Here is a 25,899-nt window from a genome sequence, read left to right as displayed (position 1 = left end):
GCCAGCCTGGGGTCGTGGTTGGAAGTGGCAGTCTCTAATCTGAAGAGACAAGTTTGATTCTCTGCTCCTCCTCCACATGCAGCCAGCTGAGTGACCTTGGGCTTGCCACAGCACTGATAAAACTGTTCTGACCGAGCAGGAATATCAGGGCTCTCGCAGCCTCACCCACCTCACAGGGTGTCTGTTGTGGGGAGAGGAAAGGGAAGGCGACTGTAAACTGCTTTGAGACTCCTTCAGATAGAGAAATTATTATTATTATTATTATTATTAATTAGTTAGATTTATTTCCCGCCACTCCCCGTAGGCTCGTGGCGGATCACAATAGTCTTGTCCCCATTAAAATACCCATTAAAAGACTTTAAAACCATCCCAACATGGTGGAAGCTCTAATTATTCCCACCCCTGCTATCAGAGTGGCAGGGAGGGTGGGGGGGGAGATCTAACTTACTAGGTCCGGGGGGGGGGGGGGAGGAATGCTGGCACTCATTCGCTGACCCCGGCCTCAACCAAAAACCTGGCGGAAGAGCTCCATCTTGCAGGCCCTGCGGAAAGCTGGTAAATCCCGCAGCATATAAGAGCCAGCTCTTCTTCTTCTTCAGTAATCTCAGGGCTCTCTCAGCCTCACCCACCTCACAGGGGTGTAAACTGCACGGATCTTTTATTCCAACCCCAGGTCGATTCAGTCCCTGCCCTCTACACAGAATGTGATTTCCGTTTGGATTTGGAGCAATTTAAAATTTCCTTCTGCAGCAAGAAGGATTGATCCGGAGTGACCCTACCTTTATTGTGCGATATCTTGGAGTGCTTTTAATGCTCAATATTTAAAGGCTGTTTTGAATCTGGGCTCTCCTCCATGGTAGAGGACCCGTGATTGGCCACAGGTGGCCATGTGACAAACTTGCCTTAAAGGAGAAGCCCCTAATTTCTCTCAACTTCTGTCGGCCCTGGATTTTTTCTCCCTTCTCTGCCTTTTTCGATCCTCTCCCCCCCCCCTCCAAGAAAAGAAAGAGGCTCCCTGCTTGGTTTCTCCCCCCCCCTTCAAGAAAAGAAAGAAATAGGCTTGGCTCCCCCCCCCTTCTGAACTACCCTAACTACGTGCAGAACACTTTCCTGTTTGAATGGGGAGTGGGGGGGGGGAGGAAGATCCAAGTTCAAAGCGATCTGAATTCAACAGGATTGACACTGGAATAAACAAAGTAAGAGCAGACTCTGCCAGGGTGTCTGTTGTGGGGAGAGGAAAGGGAAGGCAATTGGAAGCCACTTTGAGACTCCTTTGGATAGAGAAAAGCAGCATATAAGAGCCAGCTCTTCTTCTTGTTCAGTAATCTCAGGGCTCTCTCAGCCTCCCCTCCCTCGCAGGGTGTCTGTTGTGGGGAGAGGAAAGGGAAGGTGATTGGAAGCCACTTTGAGACTCCTTCAGGCAGTGAAAAGCAGGGTATCAAAACCAACTCCTCTTCTTGAAGGATAGCATATCTGGAGGTTACTTTGCCATGTTCATTTGGGCCAATCGGAATTCAGATGTTGGCAGCGTGCTCAGGAAAGAAGAAAGAAGCTGCATTTTTATACCCCGCTTTTCACTACCCAGAGAAATCCCAAAGTAATTTCCAAACCCCTTTCCTTTCCTCTCCCCACAACAGCCACTCTCTGTGGTAGGTGGGGCTGAGAGAACTGTGAGAGAACAGTTCTGTGACTAGCCCAACCTCACCCAGCTGGCTGCATGTCGAGGAGCGGGGAATCAAACTCAGTTCTCCAAATTAGAGTCTGCCACTCTTAAACCCTACAGCACACTGACTCCCTCATCAATTCTTGCCGTTACCAACTCCTCCCTCCTTCCCTCCCTCCCTCCCCCCTCGGTGGTCAGGGTGTCCCCTCCCCTGCTTGTGAATGTTTGGCGGAGCTAAAGTGTTTTCATACTTCGAACTTCTGAGGTGCTTGTGGAAGACGTGTTTCTGCCGCGCTGCCAGTAGATTTTGGTTAATGAGGATCATAAATATCTTTGAATGATATTTGCCTTCATTTGGTGCTGGCAGCTGCGGAGGCAATCTGTGTCCTCAGAATGATCAAATGTTTTCCTTGCGCAGATTAAATATGAGCAGTATGAATCATGGGGAGAGGAACGGGCTCCGGAGACCCCCTGGCGAGCCCACGGAGCCCCACTCCTGATTTGCTCCTGACCTCTCCTGGACTGAAGGCAGCGCTTTTGGAGAGCCTCTCAGGTGATGGGTTGCAGCACCAAGAGGGAAGGGGCCAGATTCACACTTTCCCCCAAGGGCATCTCTGAAAAAATGACACTTTGGCTGCATTTTGAGGCCTCCGGTGAAAGTGAACGTGTCATCTGTGAATGTTATTAATGCGACAGAAGAAGCAGGAGAGGGCCGTTGGCTCCCACAGCACTTTCTGATCAATACAGGCCTTTTGTTTATTCGTTCGTTTAGATTAAATAGCACCAGTCCTAATGCATGATTTCTTCTGCCTACGCTCCATTTTTATCCTGCTCTCCTTCTAAAGGACTCAGGATGGCGCAATGTGGGGTCTGCCTGATTTCAGTCCTCCCCAAAACCCCCAAAAATGCATTAGGCTGAAACATACGGACAGCTGGCCCCAGACCACGAGGTGGGAGGCTAGGTGAGGACTGGAACTTGGACCGGGTCTAACTGGCAGCTCTTGAGCTCCCCCGTCCGTGAGATGGTTGGGCACGCCCTCTTCCTTCGCGCTGCTTGCATTGAATTAATTCCCAGGGAGAAATCAGCTTGCAGAGAGTTTCTCAGAAGCTCCAAGTAGAAAATGAGCACAGAGTCACCAAGATGGCTCTGGAAGGGTTGGAGGGGCAAGATCGTACAGAACCTTCTCCCCCCAAAACATTTCCAACCGTACGTAGAACCTCCAGCCTAAATAATGTCTCTCCCTTATGTAGCTTGGAAAGAATGCTGGGAAATGAATCTGTGATGCCCTCCTTCTTCATTTCTGATTGGAGGGACGTTGGCTTCCTGCCATTTCCCGATGAGAAGGCTGTTATTTCTGTGACGCAGCCCTTTTCAAGATTAGCAGCGTCACTGTGCCAATGGACATGCAGTCCTGGCCTGCTGACCGGTTCCTTCCTCAGTCTCAAAATGCCACAATCATTCTTTGTCACCTTGTTGTTGTTAGGTGCGAAGTCGTGTCCGACCCATCGCGACCCCATGGACAATGATCCTCCAGGCCTTCCTGTCCTCTACCATTCCCCAGAGTCCATTTAAGTTTGCACCTACTGCTTCAGTGGCTCCATCCATCCACCTCATTCTCTGTCGTCCCCTTCTTCTTTTGCCCTCGATCGCTCCCAGCATTAGGCTCTTCTCCAGGGAGTCCTTCCTTCTCATGAGGTGGCCAAAGTATTTGAGTTTCATCTTCAGGATCTGGCCTTCTAAGGAGCAGTCAGGGCTGATCTCCTCTAGGACTGACCGGTTTGTTCGCCTTGCAGTCCAAGGGACTCGCAAGAGTCTTCTCCAGCACCAGAGTTCAAAAGCCTCAATTCTTTGACGCTTGGCCTTCCTTATGGTCCAACTTTCGCAGCCATACATTGCAACTGGGAAGACCATAGCCTTGACTAAACGCACTTTTGTTGGCAGGGTGATGCCTCTGCTTTTTAGGATGCTGTCTAGATTTGCCATAGCTTTCCTCCCCAGGAGCAAGCGTCTTTTAATTTCTTTGCTGCAGTCCCCATCTGCAGTGATCTTGGAGCCCAGGAAAATAACATCTGTCACTATCTCCATTTCTTCCCCATCTATTTGCCAGGAATTCAGAGGGCCGGATGCCATGATCTTTGTTTTCTTGATGTTGAGTTTCAAGCCAACTTTTGCACTCTCCTCCTTCACCCACATCAACAGACTCTTTAATTCCTCTTCACTTTCTGCCATTAGAGTGGTATCATCTGCATATCTGAGGTTGTTGATATTTCTCCCTGCAATCTTGATCCCAATTTGTGACTCCTCTAATCCCGCCTTTCTCATGATGTGCTCCGCATACAAGTTAAATAGGCAAGGTGACAGTATACAGCCTTGCCGAACTCCTTTCTCAATTTTGAACCAAAAAGTGATTCCATGTTCAATTCTCACTGTTGCTTCTTGACCTGCATATAAATTTCTCAAGAGACAAATAAGATATTCTGGTATTCCCATCTCTTTAAGAACTTGCCACAATTTGTTGTGCTCCACACAATCAAAGGCTTTAGCATAGTCAGTGAAGCAGAAGTAGATGTTCTTCTGGAACTCCCTAGCTTTCTCCATGATCTAGCGTATGTTGGCAATTTGATCTCTAGTTCCTCTGCCTCTTCGAAATCCTGCCTGTACTTCTGGAAGTTCTCAGTCCACATATTGCAGGAGCCTAGCTTGTAGGATTTTTAGCATAATTTTGCTAGCATGAGAAATGAGTGCAATGGTGCGGTAGTTTGAACATTCTTTGGCATTGCCCTTCTTTGGGATTGGAATGTAAACTGACCTTTTCCAATCCTGTGGCCATTGTCGAGTTTTCCAAATTTGCTGGCATATTGAGTGTAGCACTTTTACTGCATCATCTTTTAAAATTTTGAATAGTTCAACTGGAATGCTGTCATCACCACTAGCTTTATTGTTGCTCAGACTTCCTAAGGCCCATTTGACTTCACGTTCCAGGATGTCTGGCTCCAGGTCAGTAACTACCCCATTGTGGTAATCAGGGATGTTAAGCTCGTTCTTGTATAGTTCTTCTGTATAATTTTGCCACCTTTTTAAAATCTCTTCTACTTCTGTGAGGTCCCTACCATTTTGGTCCCTTATCATACCCATCTTTGCATGAAACGTTCTCTTCATATCTCCAATTTTCTTGAAAAGATCTCTGGTCCTCCCCATTCTATTGTTTTTTTTAATTTGTTTGCACTGTTCATTTAAGAAGGCATTCTTATCTCTTCTAGCTTTTCTCTGGAATTCTGCATTCAATTGGGTGTATCTTTCTCTTTCTCCCTTGCCTTTCACTTCCCTTCTCTCCTTAGCTATTTGTAAAGCTTCCTCAGACAGCCATTTTGATTTCTTGCATTTCTTTTTCTTTGGGATGCTTTTAGTTGCTACCTCTTGTATAAAGTTGTGAACCCCTGTCCGTAGTTCTTGGGCAAAGTCTGAGTCCAGTGGCGCTTTTAAGAGTTTTGTTCAAGGGGTCAGCGTTGGTGTGTGCAGCACAGTCTGTCATACAAAAAGCTCACACCTTGAGTAAAACCTGGTTGGTCATCAAGGTGCCCCTGGACTAAGGTGACCAGATTGTCCCACTTTTGGAAGGACATCTGGGGATACCTGGCAAATTGTACTTATGTTGAAATTAAAAAATATATATTACAATACTATTTTTGCGTTCTATGTGTTCTATGAAACCTTTTTGTTGCCCCCTATAGACCACATTTTTAATCAAGAACACCCCCCCCCCCCGATCAAAGGTGTCCCGCTTTACCAATGTTAAAATCTGGTCACCTTACCCTGGACTCAAACGCTGTTCTGCTGCTTCAGACTGACAGCACCTGAATCAATATCTTATCTGTTGTTGTTCAAATTCTGTTGCAAATTCAAGCTTATCCTGCAGTTGTCCAGGAACCAAAAAAAGGGTTAACAAAAATGGGTGCACAATAATACAATTTAAATTAAAAACACACAAAGGCTTTATGCTTAGCCTCAGATAAAGAAAAAAGATTTATATATCCTGCATTTTTGGCATTGCCTTCTTTATCGATCGTCTAGCAGACACATAAGTATAGCATACCATAAATGTGCAATGAATATTGTAATATATGAGCTCCTTTCCATAAACAGAACCTCAGGAGACATAGGCAGTGGACGCTGGCAGTCACATGTATTGACCAGTGGGCCAGATAAAATAAAGGGAGGCCTCTGAATTCTCAAAAACAGGCCCGGGCACGGATCGTGTCCCAGCGTGCACTTCCAGCATCCACGTCAGTGTCCTCCAATCACGTAGGAAGCCAAAGGCATGGAAAGTGTCCTGCAGTTGTGCCTTTCTTCCAGGTTACTGAAAAGTAGCATGAATGGGATGGGGTTGACGGGGGGAAGAAGTCACTGTTGTGACTTAGAGTCAGTGACGGAATGGCTGGTTTGACCCAGTTTGTGTTTGAGGGCAGAGACGAGGTAGCGGCTGGTTGAACCGTGCCCGGGGTCACTACAGCAGTGACCCACAACAGCCAGCTGTGGAAGCAGAATACAAGCACCACCCACTGCATCATGCTACTGCGATGCGGCCAAATCTTTGGCAGGGAGGAAGCGACAAAGGCCTTCCGGCACCTGGATGCTGATGCCTGCCTTGTTACCCCTTCCTGGGTTCAAATGGCAGCTGATGCTAGCTTGGTGTGGGGGTGTATTTGGGACGAGGGTGCGAGGGGTTTTTTCTTTTATTGTGCCCCCCACGAAGTCAGGTCCTTGGCTCGGAACACCATGGGTGGAAGGTGTTTGACATCGCCCTCAGGTTTTGGGGGAGGGATCGGTTTTGCCACCATCCTGCTAAATTTAGTCATGTTTTATGATGGAGTTTTAATGGGGTTTTATCATTGTGATTTTTTATGTTTTATATGTTGTAACTTACCACAAGTCGGTGCCCCGAGAGTGGCAGGTAAGGAATGAATGAATGAATGAACGAACGAACGAACGAATGTTATAAGCTTCCGCGAGCCGTCTGGTCTGGGAGCAGCGGCATAAAAGTTGAACTAATAAATAATAAAAAATAAATGAAGATACAGAGTGGCCATTCCACACCTGAAAAATATATAGAGATACTTACCTTCTGCAGATGCCATATTTTTGGCGTTTTAAACGACGTCAGAATCCAGTGTCCCAGGAGCAAACCGGCAGCTACATCTTGCATGTTAAAGTGATAGGGGATTACACAAAACTGCATCCCCCCAACAATGTACCGCAAAGGGGAGGAGAGCAACCAGCAGCCACAAACGAAATAAATGTGCATAACCAAAGTAACCAAAGTAGCCAAAGTAATGCGATCTCCGTCTCCAGTACCCACTCTCGCATCCGCCTTCTTCTCCCAGGAATAGGGCATCTTTTTTTCGGGGGGGGGTAGCAAACTGCCTGGAGCAACAAATATGTGTTGCTTCATCCAGGCAGAGAAAAAAAAATTCCACCCACCAGTTGGCACACAAAGCATGCCTCTCAACCCCCCCCCCAAAAAAAAAATTGGGAAAACGATTATCATAGAATCATAGAGTTGGAAAGGGCCACACAGGCCATCTAGTCCAACCCCCTGTTCAATACAGGATCAGCCCTAAGCATCCTAAAGCATCCAAGAAAAGTGTGTATCCAACCTTTGCTTGAAGACTGCCAGTGAGGTGGAGCTCACCACCTCCTTAGGCAGCCTATTCCACTGCTGAACTACTCTGACTGTGAAAAACTTTTTCCTGATATCTAGCCTATATCGTTGTACTTGTAGTTTAAACCCATTACTGTGCGTCCTTTCCTCTGCAGCCAGCAGAAACAGCATCCTGCCCTCCTCCAAGTGACAACCTTTCAAATACTTAAAGAGGGCTATCATGTCCCCTCTCAACCTCCTTTTCTCCAGGCTGAACATTCCCAAGTCCCTCAACCTATCTTCATAGGGCTTGGTCCCTTGGCCCCAGATTTGTTGATCTTCAAGTCTCCTAATTCCAAAACAGGCTGGCATTAAAATATGCACTATGCATCGATAATTAGATACATAGGCATAGAAACAGAGAATTTTTAATTTTAAAAAGTATAGTTTGCATCGCTTTCCTTTTATAACTGGGAGAAAGGCTGGCTGCCATGATTGACAGGTGGGGGGAGAGTCGCAGGTATAAGAGTTCCTCTCCTCCGCCATTTTGATCAGCTATGCGGAGCTCCAGGAAGCGTGAGGAAGTGAGAGAGGACAGCGAGAGAGTGAGGAGGTGGGAAATGGTGGTTGGGGGGGGGGCGATTTGTTATAGCATTAAGCCATTGCACTGGCTTACTGCTATGTTTTTAGATGTGCGGAATGGCCCTCTGTTTCCCTGGAGGGACATTGCAGGAGAGAAATCAACTGCAGACTAAACTGCAGAGTTGGGGAGTTGTGAGTAGACCAGATTCTGGTAAATGAAGTATTTCATCTGTGCATAAACCAGAGGGATGAAGACCCCTGTACCCTATCAGGACCATGTAAGGTTTGGCGAAAATGACCTATGGCTGCTTTCTGACCTTGTGAGCAATCACAGTTTGTTTAAACTCCGGGTTAGCGGTGCCTGGGATCTGCCAGCTGCTGCTGAGCCGGAATTCTAAAGCTGGAACATTAATGGTGGTTTGTAAAGCCAGTGCTTACTGTAAAGGGTGGACCTTAAAATGAACGCACTCTCCTCTAAACGAGAGCTTCCTCGAATTCCCCCTTGGCCTTTAGAAGCGCCCTGCCCTGCTCCAGCGTAGCACTTAAAGGTGATTTTCAGTCTCACCGAAGCAGAAAAGCGATCGTGACCTTTGAGGATGCTACCAGTGGGTGGGCCGGGCTGGGCGGGTCGTAAGGAATGTAAGCAGTAGCTTTTTAACCACTGTTTTAAATAAAATGACGTGTTCCTCAGAAATGGCTTGGTGGGATAGTGTGCTCCCCCGGCTGGAGGTTCTGGGTATTGCACGTAATGTTTTAAAACGAGAAGCCGTGCAGTGCTGCAAGTGAAAGGAAAAGCTCTTCCTCTAACCCCCTTTCGGCTTGAATGAATTTCTTGCCGGTGAGGGGGAAGCTCCCTGCAAGGGCTTAAAGGTATTCTGCCCTGAAAGCCCCTGTTAGGTTTGTCTCTCAGCAGAGGGATTGTTGCTCGCTTTTCTTTTTCTGTGCACACCTGTTTCTGTAAATGGGGGGGGGGGGCAAATCTGACCACTTTACTCCCTAATGCAGGGATTCCCAACTGGGGTCTGCGGGATCTCCGAGGGGGGGGGGGTGGCCTTTCGCCTCCTGCCTCCATGGATTCGGCCACTTCCATTTCTCCCCCTCCCAAACATGGCTGAGTTCTCTTGTGGTTTCTGTGCCTGGAAAGGGGCAGAGCCTGCATGCCGACTCCCACCTCAAACTGCCCCCCACCCTCAGTCCTCCTGAAGCCTGCCTGTCAACACACATGGTGACGTCACTTCCCGTGACAGCTCTTCTGGGGGCGTGGCCGGCTGACATCACTTCCGAGGCTCCTCAAAGCTTGAAAAATTATTTCAGGGGCTCCTCCATGGTGAAAAGGTTGGAAAGGGCTGGTGGAATGTATGAAGGTCATTTGAGGGAACAACATTTTTGGTGCAGTTCCCCACTGCCAGAGCAGAGTGGGCCTGTAATCTGTCTAGTTTAAGGACGAAACAAGACAATCTGTCTTGAAAGTGCATTATCCAACGTGTGCGGAATATCTTATTGCTCTGGTTCCTGAGGACTCAGAATGCAGTGAGGCTGTACACGAGTCACCAAATAGCTGCCATTTGTCCTCCGCCACTTTCACCCACCTTGAGTGGAAATTGCCTGAGAGGATTAATGAATTTAATCCAGGGGAGAGAGGTTTAACTTGAGCCAGAAGCATGTAGCTTCAAACCAGGCACCTACTTCAAGTGGAACCAGCCCCACTTCTAGTCTGAGCAGGTGATTTTTAATAGATTTTTTGTTAAATGCTCTAGTGTGCAGTAAGCCATAAGGGCACAGAGGACTCTTTCTGAGCCCCACTTCAGGGCAAGATTGAGCTCTACTTCGGAGTCAGATAGAACAGTGATATCGTCTATATATAATAGTGTGCTCTACTTCGGAGTAAGATTGAACAGTGATATCGTCTATATATAATAGTTTGTTTGCCATATTGGGTGGATGGCAGTCCGGATTGGATATGGTTTATACCATAGAGATTCTATAGAAGATAAATAATAATGGAAGATCTTTGCTTTGCACCCCTCCTAACTGGAACCGTGGGGGACAGATTGTATGTATTTGTATACTGCCCTTGCCTAAGGGTGGTTCACATAGGACATAACAGGAACAATACCTCAGACATGGTGAGGGTAATATATCAGACAACGAGAGTAACAGTAATAGTGATAACAATAATAACAATAAACAGAGAAGATAACGTTTTAACAATTTAACAGGCCCACGGTTGGTCATATCCATTGTTTGGGTTCAAAGAGGGAGGTTTCAGGGCCTAGTAAATGCTGTTTACTTTTGGTCAACCTCAACCAATTGCCTGGTGGATGAGCTTCCTTTTGCAGGTTCCGCATAACTGTTTTAGTTCTGTTAGGGCCCTGATCTTCTCCAGGCGCTCGTTCCACCAGGTGGGGGCCAGGACAGAGAAGGTTCTGGTCTTGGTTGAGGTCAAGTGGACTTCCTGGGGGCCAAGGATCACTAACCTGTTGGAGGTGGTGGAGCACAGAGCTTTTTGAGGGATGTTGGCAGAGAGGTGATCCCTCGGGTACACTGGGCCCAGACCGCGTATGGCCTTGAAGGTGATTACTAGAACCTTAAGCCTGTTCTGGAATTTGACTGGTATCCTGTGCAGTTTTTGGAGAACTGGGCATATGTGGGACCTCCATGGTGTTGCTGTGAGGACCCTGGCCGCTACATTCTGGACCAGTTGCAGTTTCTGGATCAAAGTTAAGGGTAGGCCTGCGTAGAGCAAATTGCAGAAGTCGGGGCTGCGTAAAATGCCCCGTGCAGCCTGGTGGTATATTCCTCCACCAGATCATTCAGAATCCAGCTCTGATCCAATTGTGGAGTGACCGCTTCACAAACCAAGTTGTTTCTCAGCACAGAAGTCCTCCCTGTTCAACATCCCAAAACTTCCAGCATGGGTGTCTGGCTTACCAGTTTGATTCCCCACACTTCCACATGTAGCCAGCTTGGAGACCTTGGGCCAGTCACAACTCTCTTAGACCATTTCTCACAGAGCAGTTCTCTCAGAGCTCTCTCAGACTCACCTACCTTACAGGGTGTCTGTTGTGGGGAGAGGAAGGGAAAGACATTTATAAACTGCTTTGGGATTCCTTCAGTTAGTGAAAAGCAGAGTATTTTTAAAAACCAGCTCTTCTCCTCTTCTTCATAATCTAGCCGTTTATGCAAAGCTAGGATAAAATCGGTAGTACCAGCTCCTTGACCAGAATGTGCACTCACCACGAATATCACCCTCGACTGCGACAGTCAAAATAAACGTATCTAATCTGCTTGCGAATTGTGCTAAGCAAAATCCTTTCCAATTTGATTTAGCATTCTTGGATTGTCTGGGGGTGGGGGAATTAAGGCAAATGCTGGCTCATCTAGGGAGGGGGTTTGGCTCTGGTGGTAAAATTGGCCAGCTGCTAACACAAGCCTAGCAGGTAACTCCAGTAGGAAACTATGGCGTTGAAGAAGAAGAAGAAGAGTTGGTTTTTATATGCCACTTTTCTCTACCCGAAGGAATCTCAAAGCAGCTTCCAATCGCCTTCCCATTCCTCTCCCCACAACAGACATCCTGTGAGGGAGGGGAGGCTGAGAGAGCCCTGAGATTCCTGCTCGGTCAGAAGGACACTCAGCAAAAGGGCTGTAATAAGCCCAAGGTCACCCAGTTGGCTGCCTGTGGTGGAGCGGGGAATCACCCCCAGCTTGCCAGATTAGAAGCTGCTGCTCTTAACCCCCCCCCCCGCTGGCTTTCTGCAGAGGTCCTTCCTGCTCCCCCCCAGGTGCTGATCCCGGATCTCCAGGACATTTCCAAGCCAGAGTTAGGAGCCCTGGTGCTGTGCTGTTAAATTGGATTTGGTAGGCTGTGCACCTGCAGAATCTAATAACCAGTTTTACACACACACACACACACCCCTTCAGTTCGTCCATCTTATCTTCCTTCCGCAGTAGTCGCTGTGATTTCTCTTCTGCAGAGCCTGAGCTGTCGTCCCACCAGAGTTCTGGAGCAGGGACTGTCTTGGCTGTGGCAGGCGTTGCCACTTGTTCTGCTACCTTGCTAAGCCTTCTGGGGGGATATTTGGGGAGCCTGAAGCCCATCTCCACCGGGTTCGGTTTCTGCACTAGCAAAGGAAACGTCCAGAGCTGAAGTTGGCAGTGCTGCATGGCCTGTGGAAATGAGTGGGGCTTCCGTCTGAGACACCCTGGTTGGAACTGAGCTCTAAGGCGGGGGTCGTCAACCCCCGGTCCCCGGCCTGGTACAGTACCGGGCTGCCGGCAGCCGCGCCTGCCTTCCCCCCCCCCCTGCAGCGAGAAGCTCGCCAGGCTGCGAATGAAGCAGCCCCTTGGCTCGCAGCCCGGTTAGCTTCTCGCTGTGAGAGGGAGGGGAAGAGGAAGGCGCGGCCACCAGCATGCCGGCAATGCAAACGAGCATGCAAGGAGCTGCTGTGTGTGTTCGTTTGCGCCCCCTGCTGGTGAAAACACGCATGTGCGTCACCTCTGCGCATGCATGTTTGCGCACAGCTGCCACACGTGCATGGCGCCCGGGCCGTTGGCTCTCCCCCACCCCCGGAGGCGGTCCCCAACCACAGAAAGGCTGGGGACCGCTGCTCTAAGGGGTTCAACTAGAAGGCATATTTTCCTAGGAGTAATTCTGTCCCATTGAAACAAATGGATTTTGTCTCTAGTAATACGCATGCTGACTCTCGGGACATTGATGAAAGAATACTATTTCCTCCCCCCCCACACACACACACAAAAACAAAAAAACCACCACACCAAGAAAGGCTTGGGAAGTGAGCACAGAGCTTGCCAGAAAATCTGGGAAGTCTACAAGTAACGTAAGAATATAAATGAATCTATCTACTGCAGTGGTTCTCAACCTGGGGGTCGGGACCCCTTTGGGGGTCGAAGGATCCTTTCACAGGGGTTGCGGCAGGGCAAGCAGCTTGGTGGGGGGGGGGTGAACCATCCACACAACAGCCTTGCAGGTAGATCAAGACAAAGCGTTCATCTGTCTGGAGCAGTGGAAAAGAGCAAGATTGGCATAGTGGGGAAAGAGGCAGAACTGAACTGAGAAACCCCAGAAAAAAAATCAATTTATATCCAATCATGGACGATGGATCTTCACGCCATTGGTCAGATTCGATTTAATTTCTGTGAAAGAACCCTTGCATGATTTTATGGGTGGGGGTCACCACCACATGAGGAACTGGATTCAAGGGTTGTGGCATGAGGAAGGTTGAGAGCCACTGGTCTACTGGGTGGACAAAAACAGACAGTGTATCAGGGCTGCCTGCCGGTGTTTTCCCCACAGCAGCCTTTTTCAGACTTTTGACGGTGGAGTAGCCCCTGAAATATTCATCAGACTTCAAGTAACCATAGAAGTGACGCCAGCTGGCCACGTCTCCCTGCCACGCCCTTGGACGTCATACGTTTACACTGTGCGTGGCATCACTCGTAAAATAAAAGGGTGTCAAATAGGAAGTCAGTTTCATTTTGGGTGTGTGCAGGACCTTGCCTGAGCAAAACAAGGAAGCATCGATCTCATCTCAGCTGTCAGCAGTTTTCCTCAGGGGGAATTATTTGCATGATCTGGAGATCGCTTGTGACTTTGTGATCTCTCCAGGCACCACCAGGAGGTTGGCGATCCCAGGAAGACCCGGGAATATATTTTCCTGAGATTGGAAATGGCTGCCAGGCCAAGGGGAAAGCTGGGAAGAACGGAAAGCCCCCCAACTGGATTAGCCCCTCTGGGGCTCTGGAGTAACCCTGGTGGAGAATGACTGCCCCAGAGGGGAGCCATGTTGGTCTACCAGGGAGCAATTCCACTCACGTCCAGCAGCCTCGTAGAAAGCAAACAAGCTTTTGAGCGTCAGAGCTCCCTTTGCCTGAAGCTGCTGAACGGAGCTATGAGTCTCTAAAGCTGATACCCTGAAGATCTTGTGGGGCTCCAAGCTGTGACTGAATTTCAGTCAAACTGCTCCCCCCTGTGTCTTGTGTGCTCAGGCCACAAAGGCAGACGGGAATTTCTACAGAATGCCAGGTTCATTTGTTCCTTTAGCATCCTGTTTTTATAATGTGCAAGTGAGGGTGACTCTGTTCACCCCTTAACATTTTGTACTTTGGGCTTGGAACTTCACCAGGATAATCGGTATCTTTCTCTGCTTTCCATGGATCATTCTGGTTTTTATGAGGTTGCATTTTATGGTCCCCCCCCCCCCCAGCGCTTGTGACATCTGAGCCGTCTTCTCTGGGGAAAACCAGTGGATTACACAGCTCCTCCGTGTGACCTAGCAGGACACTTGGGGTATGTAAGCTGTGCTCTCTCAGCAAATATCTCCCACCTTAGTAAATGGACCCTCTATGTACAGGGGCAATCTATCTCTGAATAATCAGGTGCTGGGGGTATGCCAGAAAGCGGATTGCCTTTATGTTCCCAATGTGGAACTGTTGGCAAGTGGTGAATTCACTGCTTTTTGGAAAGGGATTTCTGGGAATGCTTTCTATCTATCTTTGGATACACAGAAAGAAAGAGAAGGATTGAGATGCTTGTGCCAGGCATGAGTTGGGGCGGTGTTTTTGTGAATGAGCAAGATGGGAGCAGTGGATATGACCGTTTCTGCACTGGAGACTTTGTGCCGGGCTGCAGGCTGGTGTTTGAGCTGGGGCAGGTTGCCCCACTTGTTCCTTCTCCCACTCAGGGGAGCATTTGGCCTGGAGCACCTCTGCTGCCCTGGACTTGTTCTCCCACCCAGGAGCCAAAGCACTTGAGTTCCCCGTGTGGAAACGATCTCAGAGAAGAAGGAAGGCCTGAAAGACACTGTATGTGCCCAATGGGGCAAAGAGGGAAGGAGAAAAAAAGAGGGAGGAATAATAAAATTCCTCTCCCGCGTCCTCCACAAAATTAGGATGTCTAGAAGAACTCTGCAGCTGAGAGGGGTGGTTCCAAGAGCTGTCATGGTTAATGAGTTATTTTTCTTTTTTAAACATGCCTAGCGGAAAATGCTATGCTTGAAACCCTTGCAGTTTGAGAAGAAGAATGAAAGCGCTTACCAATCCATGTGTGCCTGGGGAAAGCAGGGGAGTTGTGTCACGGTTGAGCTCCCAGCTCTTGAACATGGCGGGCAGTCTCGCAGAGGACGTACGTTTGGCAGGTCACCCATGTCCACTCACCTCTTGCCACGGCGTCCCTGCTAAATGCTCCCCTCCAAGAAGGGGGAGGGGTGGGGATGCGAGTCCGGCTCAAGACTCAGCAGGGGAGGTCGATCCAAACACAGTGAGCGGAGCAGAGGTTTAAATGCCCAGGGCCCCTCCCCTCCCCACCATTCCTCAGGCCCAGCATTGGCTACTTTGGGAGGAGATGGGTCAACTGGCCCAAATAAAGGTAGATAAATTAAAAATCTTTTTCCTTCACAGGGTGGGAGGACTTTGGGGTACTATATGGCACCTCGATATTGTGGTTGGGAAAGCTTGGGAAAGACTAAGATTTCCACTCCCCCATGGATGCTTGCTGGGTGGTTGGAGGCTAATCACATAGCCTTGACCTGCCTTGCAGGGTTGGTGTTGTAAGGATGACATGGAGATGGGGAAGGCAATGTTATTGGTTCCACCATGGGGGGGGGGGAGAAGGTGCTAAAGAAATGTGTCCCTCTTCCCCGCAGCTGGCCTCTGTCTTACGTTTTTAAAAGGGGAAATAACACTTCTGCATCTTTGAAACCCATTCCTTCCCATCCTTCCTCTCCCCCTGAAAAATTGTACTTTAAGAAATTGATCTGAGAAAAATGTGTCTAATGACCTTTTAGACATTTTAATCAGGCTTGCTCAGGCTTGTTATATAAAATGAGACCTTTCACTGCTGGGTATCAGTGATCTTGAGAGGCCCAGGATCGGGAAGTGCCGTGGGCGAAGACACAGCGGTCTTGGCACAAGCCACAGCCTTGCTGCCAGCATCCAAGCAGTGGGGGAGCTCTGGGCCCCTTATGTGTGCCTCAAGCCAAAATCCACTAGGAGTGCATATTACAAGTGTGGGGAGCTGCACCTGTTGGATTTCAGTCTGGACTTTGCTCGAAAGCTGACCTTCCATGAGCTGAAAGGCCGAGAGGGGCCTCCGAACGGCATAACGCCATCGCCGCCATTTTCTCTAACGCAAACACGGCCAAGCTGTGGCTGTTCAGATGTCCACGAAGTACAATTCACATGCATCCCAGGGGCTCATGGGAATTGTAGTCCATGGGGATCCGATGAGCCACCCCTGGTCGTCTTGAGATCTCCAGGTGTCACATGGAGGTTGGCAACCTAAACATAATTACTGCCTTAAACTCTGGTTTGGCCATCTCCATGCTTTTTGGCACACATGTCAATTTGTACTTGGTTTAACTTTGTCTTAAAGGTTTTTTAACCTAGAACAATGGTGGTGATCAGTTGGTTCTCCACTTGGCTGACTCAGAGGTTAGAGGTGGGGAAAGCCAGGTTTCCTGCTTGCTGCAAAACACACTGGGTGACCTTCTGGTAGTCACTGAGCTTGGCCTACCTCACTGGGCTGTTGTGAGGACAGAATGGAGGAGCGGAGGACACCAAATTTTGCACTGCATTCTTTGATGAAAGGGCAGGATTGCAATAAGGGTGGGGTTTGGAACCCATTTGGGTTCGGATAGTCCGGAAAGTACCCGAATGCATGGTGACTCTTTTTGGATTGATCCAGTCCAAATCAACCTTCCCCTGTAGTTAAACTGCCCAAATCAACTCTGGCCAAATCATCAAACCATAATTTGGGTGCAATTTGCCCATGTGGTTGTCGGGCAAGTCCGTGGTCGGGGGGGTGGGGGGGTGGGAGGGTTGGGGGTGAGGAGCCATATCTGCAGCATAGCTGCAGGAGCCCTTCCTTAAAAGACACCCCAAGTATCAAAAATATTGGGCTAGCAGGTCCGGTTCTACAGTCGCCCAAAGAGGGTGCCCCAAATGATCTCCCTTGTTTCCAATGGTGAGGAAAAACGATTCTGTGCTTATCTCTCCATTGGAAACACTGCAGGTCATATAGGGCACCCTCTTTGGGTGCCCATAGAATTGGGCACCCTGGTCCAATCTTTTGGAAACTTAGGAGTTCTTTTGAGGAGAGGCCCCTGCAGCTAAGCTGCAAATTTCGCGCCTCTCCCTCAAACCTCTGCCCCTCCCCCTGACCACGGAATAGATGGAAAGGGGGAAATTCCCCTTGACTTCAATAGCACCATTGACTTTAATGGCACCAAATCACTTTGGGTTCAGCATAAAGCAATTCAGGCCGAATACGAAACAGGCTGGATGTTTTCTTTTTTGTACATGCTTAATTGCAATGTCATTTATATAAGAATAATAGCTGTTTTTTTATTCCCCACTTTTCACTACCCAGAGGAGCCCCAAAAGCAGCTTACAAATACCTTTCCTTTCCTCTCAGAAACCCTGTGAAGTGGGTGAGGCTGAGAGAACTCTAAGAGAACTTCCTTGCAGGAACAGCGCTAAAAGGACTGTGACTAGTTCAAGGTCACCCAGCTGGCTGTATGGGGAGAAGTGGGGAGTTAACCCCAGTTTTCCAGATTAGAGTCCAAAACTTTTCAACTAGTTCTCCACCCTGGCTCCCCGAGGCTGTCTTAGGAGAGATCTTGCCTCTCCCCCCCCCACCCCCAAAGTGCATGCCTTTTCTTTCTGAGTATATGCCTGTTTTGTTTTGTCTAGGGAATGACAGTGGATGGTGGAGCTCACTGTTGTTTCAACTAAAGGGGAATAACTGCATTAATTATTACAAGATTTTCCATGAATTTATCCTCCTGTTACCAGTCATGCGATGATGTTGCAGAAAATTTTAGGCTACGGAGGGATTTGGTTTGGAATGTCTGCTCTTCCAGGGCTGCCCAGGGTCGCTTTGTGGAAGGCCCTGCCTGGGAGAATCTTCTAGCACAGGGGTAGTCACACTGCGGCCCTCCAGATGCCCATGGACTACAGTTCCCACGAGCCCCTGCCAGCTGGGTTTATGGGAATTGTAGTCCATGGACATCTGGAGGGCCGCAGTTTGACTACCCCTGTGCTAGAATTCTGGAAGGTTCAACATTCTTCTCCTTCTTCTCTTGGCCAGACTGGTTTTTGCTGTCTGCATTTTGCACAGTTCTCAAAACGTCTCTACCAGGAACAAGGACAGCGGGTGCAAGGATGGTGAAGGAGGGGTGGGCAGGGTTGCCAGCCTCCAGGTGTTGGCTAGAGATCTCCTGGGATTACAAGTGTTCTCCATGTCATTTCACTCCAGTGAAACCCCTCCCCAAATTCTGCCCCTCTCAGGCTCCACCCACAAAATCTCCAGGTATTTTTTAGACTAGAGTGGCAACCCCAGAAGTGCATAATGTTTTGTCTTGGGCTGCAGTTCCCCCACTTGACCCCCTGTGCTGTTCCTGAGGGTCGGGGGGGGGGGTTCTTTTCATTCAGCCTTATACCCTTCCCAGTCCCCTTCATCAAGTCCTCTAGTCATGTCAGATGAAGGAAGAACTGCTTGCATCCCATAAATGCTTCTGCCCCAGGGTGGGAGGGAGGGAGACTGCTCCCGGCACCCAGCGGAGGGGGATTCTGCAAAGAGATTCTGCAATCAAGAATTCCTGGGGCATTCCTTTCCTTCTGGGGCCGCCACAACCATTGCAAACCTTAGACTGGTCAGAGTTGAAGTTGGTGACCTTGCACCCTGGTAGACCCTCGCAAGCTCTGGTGTGCATAAGGGGTTGGTGTTTAGAGAAATGTCCTCTTCAAGAGCAATGGAATTGTGTTTGCAGAATGTAGCCCTCAATGAGGCCGATATTTTAGGGCCAGAGGTAAAGAAAAGTGCCTACCCACGAACAAGACCATTAATCTATTCTCTTTTTCTCCTTTCTTGCTTTTCTTCTTTCTCTACAATAGAAGTGGAACAAAAAGGTAATTAAATGCCTTTTTCACTTTTTTATATATAGATAGAAGATAGATATTCCCATTCTAAGCCGTGGTGGGATAAGACATTTAACAGTTTAATGCTTTAGCTGAACCTCGCCATTAATTCTCTCTCTTTTTTTAACCCCTTGGTTAAAGATTTGTTTTTCTGCTGTTGAGTAATACTAATGTCACTTTTATTTTTTAATTTTTTTGCTGGAAAGGCTTACGGTGCCATCGTTCTTTTGACAGGAATCTTTAAAGAATTAAATTGTGTTTCTCTCTTGTTTTGCTCGGTTTACGGGAGAGCATGAATCCATTTGCAAGAGTACACACACACAAACACACATACGTACATGCCCACCCTGCTAAAGAACCAGAGGTTTCATGGAGATACTTCCAAAAAGCTTTTCCCCCTCTGTAAGTTAAACGCAACAGTTTGATTTTGCTGTTTAACAGTACCAAGCACTGCAGGCTAAGATTCCCAGGCCCGGGCTGGCAGGAGACAGTCCTCTTCCCCCAAACACGCATCTGGTTAGAGGGGAGGATGGTGCCAAAATGGGCAGGTGGGGGGGGGGCATCAGCCACATCCCAAAATATTGGTGGCCTTCACAGTATCCTTGGAGTATGCCGGGAATAGTCTGGCATCTGGGCAAAAGAGTAGGGCTGGACCATAGAATTTCTGGCATCTGGGCAAAACGGGATGGTTAAACCAGAGAGTTTTGCCAAAAAGTGGTGATATCACTTCCAGCATGTCACCCGCAAGGTCCCCCACCACCTTAATTGGTGGTCCCTTATTGTCCCCCACCAGTTGCCAGGGCAACCTGTCAACCCTACTTTACGCAAACCGTTATAAAGGCAACTACTGACTGGAGTTAAAATCTCTCTGTCCCATGAGCCCTTGCAGAGACATGAAGTCCACCACCTGAAAGGTGCTTTCCTTGAAGACAAGGGGACTGCATTGGCTTGTTTAGGACTGAGCAGGCAATGGGATATGCAGCTTTTGGACAGGTCCCTACTCATGCATTCCCTTCCATGTGCGCTGTATCCCCCACCATTCATGCGCAGAGAGAGTTTATGCTTTTGAGGGTTTGTACAAAGCCCTCTGTGCGGGTGAGGAGGCGCTGTCCCAGGCCTGCACGCCACAGCCGAGGGCTCATGGATGAAGCATTGCCATCCCATAATTTCCAGTACATTTCTTGGTTTCAAAGGTCAGTAGGCTTCACATTTAACTCTCTGCCATTGCTCTGCTGGGGGAAACTGAGAGTGGGATCAGTGCATTCCGGTTGTGGGCTGTGGAAACCTCAAGTACAAAAACTGATGATCTGGAACTTCTTGCCATTGATGATCCTGGGAACCTCCCACTGGTTTCTACACAACACTCACAATGGTGTGTCATTCATTTTCTTCACACAACAAAGAGCTCAGGAATTCCCTGTTCTCCTCTGTGCAAATGGGAGCCTCTTCCCTTGGGCGGCATCACCTGAGGGCACCTTTAATTTTCAAACCAGCCACCGGAAATTTGGCACACATCCTGTTCCTTTGTACTTTCCCTGTTGCTAAAAATCGCAAGTTGGCCAGAGCGGACTCTTACTAGAATCCCGCCTGAGAATAAAAGAATTAGATGCCATGCAGAAGATGAGCTCTGCTGTCGCCACAGTGGCCCTGATCCGACAGTGCCTAAGTACAAGTAAGGAAGCTAGAATTTCATAGATCACACTTTTGGCAAAGGGGGGGGGGCAGCAAGGCATACTGAATCCAAAGCCAGCAATATTTGCCCCCACCAAACTGGTCTCTGCAATTCTAGTTCTCCTCAACATAGACCTATATAAGAATATAAGAGAGGCCATGTTGAATCAGACCAATGGCCCATCCACTCCAACACTCTGTGTCACACCATGGCCAAAACCCAGGTATCATTAGGATGTCCTCCAATGGGATCAGAATGCCAGAAGCCCTTCCACGGTTGCTCCTCAAGGACCCAGAATTAAGAGCACCCCTGCCCTAGACATAAGGACATAAGAGAAGCCATGTATCACATAGTAGGCCAAACCCAGATGCCTTCAGGATGTCCACCAGGAGGTCCACCAGTGAGGCCAGCACTCCAGAAGCCCTCCCACTGCTCCCCCCCCCAAACATCAAGAATGCAGAGCATCCCTGCCCTAGACCCAGTTCTTCATCTATAGAGAAGCCATGTTGGATCAGACCAGTGGCCCATCCTCTCCAATATCAAACCCTGGTTCCATCAGGAAGTCCTTTAGCAGGGCCAGAACTCTAGAAGCCCTCCCACGGTTGTTTCTCAAGCACCAAGAATTCAGAGCAGACATAAGAACATAAGAGAAGACATCTTGGCCACTGACCCCCCCCCCCACAGAAGCCCTCCCACTGTAGTCTCCCAAGCACCTAGAAGGATCTCCACACAGGGTCTGCTGGCTGTTGGGTGGAGCCAGCAGACCCTTGCATGCAGAGAACAGACCTTCATGCGACCCCCTGTTCATCCCCTGGGGATGTTCGCAAAGGAGCAGCCAGGCTAGTGGGACAGCAGGGCCAAACAAATGGCCATGACTCCAAATGGTCCTGTATCCCCCCCCCACACACACACACACAAAGAAAAAGGTAGCATCTCCTGTAGTGCTACCTTCACCCAACAAATTCTTTTGTCCCCTTCCTCGTTACATCCAGATCCAGCATGTTGTTCTTTTGAATGTCCCATTTTCCCCATGATTAAAGCTCCTTATGGAATTGATAGTTTGGCACCCTAATGCATTCCCCACACACCCATGTAAAAATAATGATGAAATTTGTACAGCAGATTATTTCAATCTTTGCAGGTACTGTTTGCCTAATGTTTGATTTCTTCTGTATTGCAGAGGAAATAGTCTGGATCCTTCTGTGGCCTTCCCTCCCCGTTTTCTTCCCTTTCTCTTCTTGCTCTCTTCCTTCCTTCCTTCCTTCCTCTCTCTTCTTACACACGTCCCCTTGGTCTTTCTTTATTAACCCAGCTGCATGCTCCTAGACGTTTATGTTGCAGTTCTCCCCAAACCTCCTTGTTACTTAATCCAATGAACGCTGCGCTAGGTTTGTTTCCCTCCTATTTGCTTTTAAAAATGCCTTTTTAGTTGCTAAGGGATTTTTTTTTCTCTGCTCTGCAATAGTTATCTCCTGCTAAGTATATAATTTCAAAGGTGGAACGGTTGCCAAGGGACGTTTAAAAATAAGGATGGAGAGCCATTTCTGTGAATTCCCCCCTTCTCTTTGTAGCATAAAGAGCTACATTGAGGGAGATTGGGGTTTCTCCGGAACTTTCTCCTTTGTTCTTGAGTTATAAAACTTTGACATGCATGTCAGAGAATGTCTGGAATGACCAGTAACCTGCTTTTGTTTTTAACTCTTTCCTTCCCTCCAGTTTTTCTTTGCCCCGGACTACTAAAAGGAGTGTATCAGAGTGAACACTTATTTGAGTCCGACCACCAGTCGGGATCCTGGTGCAAGGATCCTTTGCAGGCCTCTGACAAGATCTACTACATGCCCTGGACCCCCTATAGGACAGACACCCTGACGGAGTACTCTTCCAAGGACGACTTCATTGCGGGGAGACCGACCACAACCTACAAGCTGCCCCACCGGGTGGACGGCACCGGGTTCGTGGTGTACGACGGAGCTCTGTTTTTCAACAAGGAGCGAACCCGGAACATCGTCAAGTTTGACCTCCGGACCAGGATAAAAAGCGGGGAGGCCATCATTGCCAACGCCAACTACCACGACACGTCCCCCTACCGGTGGGGAGGCAAGTCGGACATCGACCTGGCCGTGGACGAGAACGGCCTCTGGGTAATCTATGCAACGGAACAGAACAATGGCAAAATAGTGATCAGTCAGCTGAACCCGTATACCTTGCGGATCGAGGGGACGTGGGATACCTCCTACGACAAGAGGTCGGCCTCCAACGCGTTCATGATCTGTGGCATTCTGTACGTGGTGAAATCTGTGTACGAGGACGACGACAACGAAGCCACGGGGAATAAAATAGACTATATCTACAACACCGAGCAAAGCAAAGAAAGTGTGGTGGATGTCCCTTTCCCAAACTCGTACCAGTACATTGCTGCTGTGGATTATAACCCAAGGGATAACCTTCTTTATGTGTGGAACAATTACCACGTGGTCAAATACTCTCTGGAGTTTGGGCCTATGGACAGCAGATCAGGTAAGATTCTGAGATGAGTTTTCTGAGTTGATATCTGAGTATTTGCATTGTGGATCGGCAGCTGAGGTGGATTGTGGCTCAGTGGTTAGGCCATGAAATCTACAAGGCCTCAGATCTGATGCCTGGCCTTTCCAGTGAAACCGGTTTCGGGCAGCGGGCCTATGAAACAGCTCTGCTTGAGACCCTGGAGAGTTGCTGTCCATCGGGATCCGTATCCTGGGTTAGAGAGACCCCTGATGTCACCCAGCTTATGGTATTGCATGGTAATTCATTTTCATTTGGTGTATGTACATGGGCAGAGATTCCGTTGTGCTAAGCTCAGCATTTGATGATGTTTGCAAGAAGGGCTTAACTGTCTTTAATGAATGTGCTGCACCGGGAAACAATGAGGGAATGCAATATTTGGCACAGATGGATGCAGCAAAGTTCCCGCTACCCTTTGGCTAGAAAAAACAGTTTTCTTAGAAAAAAGAAATTTAGAGCAAGGGCATGCCTGACCCTTTTCCCTCCCCACCGGCTATCTTTCTTCTGCAACCCCCGTTAGCCAGGTTACTGCGCATCGCCTCTCCCAAGCACCAAAGGCCTATATACCCCCTGCAAAACTGTCTGGAATAGGCCATTCAATAAAGTATCCTAAATAATATTCTCAACATTTGATTGAAGTAAATCTTCAAATCATCTCATTCTATCTGGTTTGTAAATTGATAATTTAGTATAGTATAGAGTTATAATATGACTAGCTTCAAAGCCCGTTCCTAAGAATGGGCCTTGAAAGGGCCCCCTCCCCTGGCCCCTGGCCCCTGGCCTGGCAGCTTAAGGTGGCCTTGGGCGGCAGCTCGCAGCCTGATCAAGTGGGGCTGGTGGGGGCTGGCCAGCTCGTTAGCAGGGCACAGAGCTCCTTAGCAGTCCTTAACGAGCAGTCAGCAGGCCGGGAGGCCCTCGTTAGGTAGCCCTCCACCATGACCCTTTGCCCAGGGCCCTCTCCCATTACCTGCTGCTGGCTCCAGGCACTGAGGTGTCTGAGAGCAAAGAGGCTAGAGTTTAGGGATGGAGGGCGGGAGCTGCAGGGGCAGGGCCAATCAGGACAAAGCTAGCTGCACCTTGATTGGCCCTATTCTAACTTGGACAGACATGTCCCACCCCCTAGGCTGTCTCAGAAATATATAGAGGAACAACAATGGGTAAGGATTACACTGGTTACAAACTTGTTTCTCCCAACTTCTTCAGACACATAGATGTATTCCTCTAGACCTAAGTCTTATACAGCACTCAATTTGAGAGCTCTGACATACAGAACGTCTCTAATGATCTAACTACAACTGACTTAGATCATTAGAGAAGTTCTGTATGTAGAAATACTGAAATTGTCATACTGTACACAGAGAAATTAAATTATCAGTTTACTTATCTTTAATCGCTCCTGTGGAGCGATTATAATAATTGAGTAAGGGAGGAGAAAGAGCGGGCCCTGTCCGGGATAAAAACCCATTGGCTGCTTGGCCCAGCCTCGCCTGGCCCGGCCAGGGAGTCACCGCTCAGAGGAAGAAGCCTTCCCCGACAGTACGTCCGCCGGCCGGCTTCCCCTCACCCTTGGGAAAGGAGCAGGGACTCCGCGTCAAAGATGCGGCATCCCTGCTCCTTCCCTGCCCCCAGGCCCCAGGTGGCTGCCTGGTGGGTGGCTGGGTGGGTGGCAGCCTTCTTCCAGCCCCGGGAACAGTTTCGCCACGTCACCGACGCTGCAAGTCTGTTCCCGGGGCTGGGAGAACGCCCCAGGTCATGGGCAGGTGGCCGCGGCACACCAGGCCCCGGGAAGCCTTCTCTTCCCGGGGAGGGGGGCATAGCGCCCACAGAATAAAATGGGCTTTAAATCTAATTATTATTAGATTCATAGACAGATGTGAATGATAAGGTTATTTGAAGATGTACTTCAATCCATTTTGAGATTATTCTTCTTAATAATACTATATTGTACCGCCTATTCCATACAAAGTTTTGTACCTTGCCTTTAATTCTATTGATACTGTGTATCCTCTTCATCTTGTTTATACCCCCTGCAAAAAATGTAGTTGTGACCTGGAAGGAGTTTTAGAAATGAATGTCACCTGTTCAAGGCAGGTTTGAATCGAGTTGATCTGGGACAGATTCAGTGAGAAGAAGTCATCGTAAACTTTTCCTGTCCCAGCCAGTGGTTTGCTGTGCTCTCAAAATTGATCTACAAAAGCAATTTTGGGAGAATGGCCCAATATTTCTGTGCCCTGGGCTTTTATGTTGGCTCATACTAACACCTTTCCAGCCACGGTCTTGTCTGGAATATGCCACTGCATCTCTCTGCTGGTCATTGACCATACTAATAAAATGTAAAATGTAATGTACCACTGCATCACTCTCCATGGGAGACTGTCCTTGTGGAATGGCTCTGCCTGATTCTATATCATCACATAGAATTTTCTCTTCATGAAGCTCCCCATAGGAAATCTCTTTCAGTCTTCCTGCAGGACAAGTATTGTATATCTAAATAAAGATCATGTGTGTCGGTTACTTGTAGACCAGGGGTAGTCAAACTGCGGCCCTCCAGATGTCCATGGACTACAATTCCCATGAGCCCCTGCCATCATGGCAGGGGCTCATGGGAATTGTAGTCCATGGACATCTGGAGGGCCGCAGTTTGACTACCCCTGGTCTAGACGATACTAACCCTGATATCACTATAGAGGTTGCCAAATTTCTTGCAGTTGCTGCTAAGACTGATACTAATCCTTAATTGTTGTATTGTGCTGTTTAATACTGTGGTTTTACTAGTTAACTTTTATGTTATCCTTTTATCTGATGGAGTTGTTTTATCAATTAACCTGTGGAGCTGGGGTTTTTTAGAATCCAAGATTGCCTTAATT

At 48.5% G+C, this 25,899-nt stretch overlaps 1 protein-coding gene across 16 annotated transcripts in view; it reads left to right on the top strand.

Annotated features, from left to right (window-relative positions):
* The window catches only part of ADGRL3 (adhesion G protein-coupled receptor L3), an 808,020-nt gene that overhangs the window by 474,433 nt on the left and 307,688 nt on the right, over window positions 1-25,899 (top strand). For all 16 annotated transcript variants that reach the window (XM_077346366.1, XM_077346369.1, XM_077346357.1 and 13 more), the window contains exon 6: window positions 22,208-23,008. In XM_077346366.1, coding sequence (XP_077202481.1) covers window positions 22,208-23,008 — 801 coding nt within the window. The remainder of the gene's footprint in view (window positions 1-22,207; window positions 23,009-25,899) is intronic.

The sequence above is a fragment of the Paroedura picta genome, chromosome 7 (genome assembly GCF_049243985.1).
Source record: "Paroedura picta isolate Pp20150507F chromosome 7, Ppicta_v3.0, whole genome shotgun sequence".
NCBI lineage: Eukaryota > Metazoa > Chordata > Lepidosauria > Squamata > Gekkonidae > Paroedura > Paroedura picta.
Note: the sequence above shows the minus strand (reverse complement) of the source record. Positions and strands in the feature narration are given on the sequence as shown.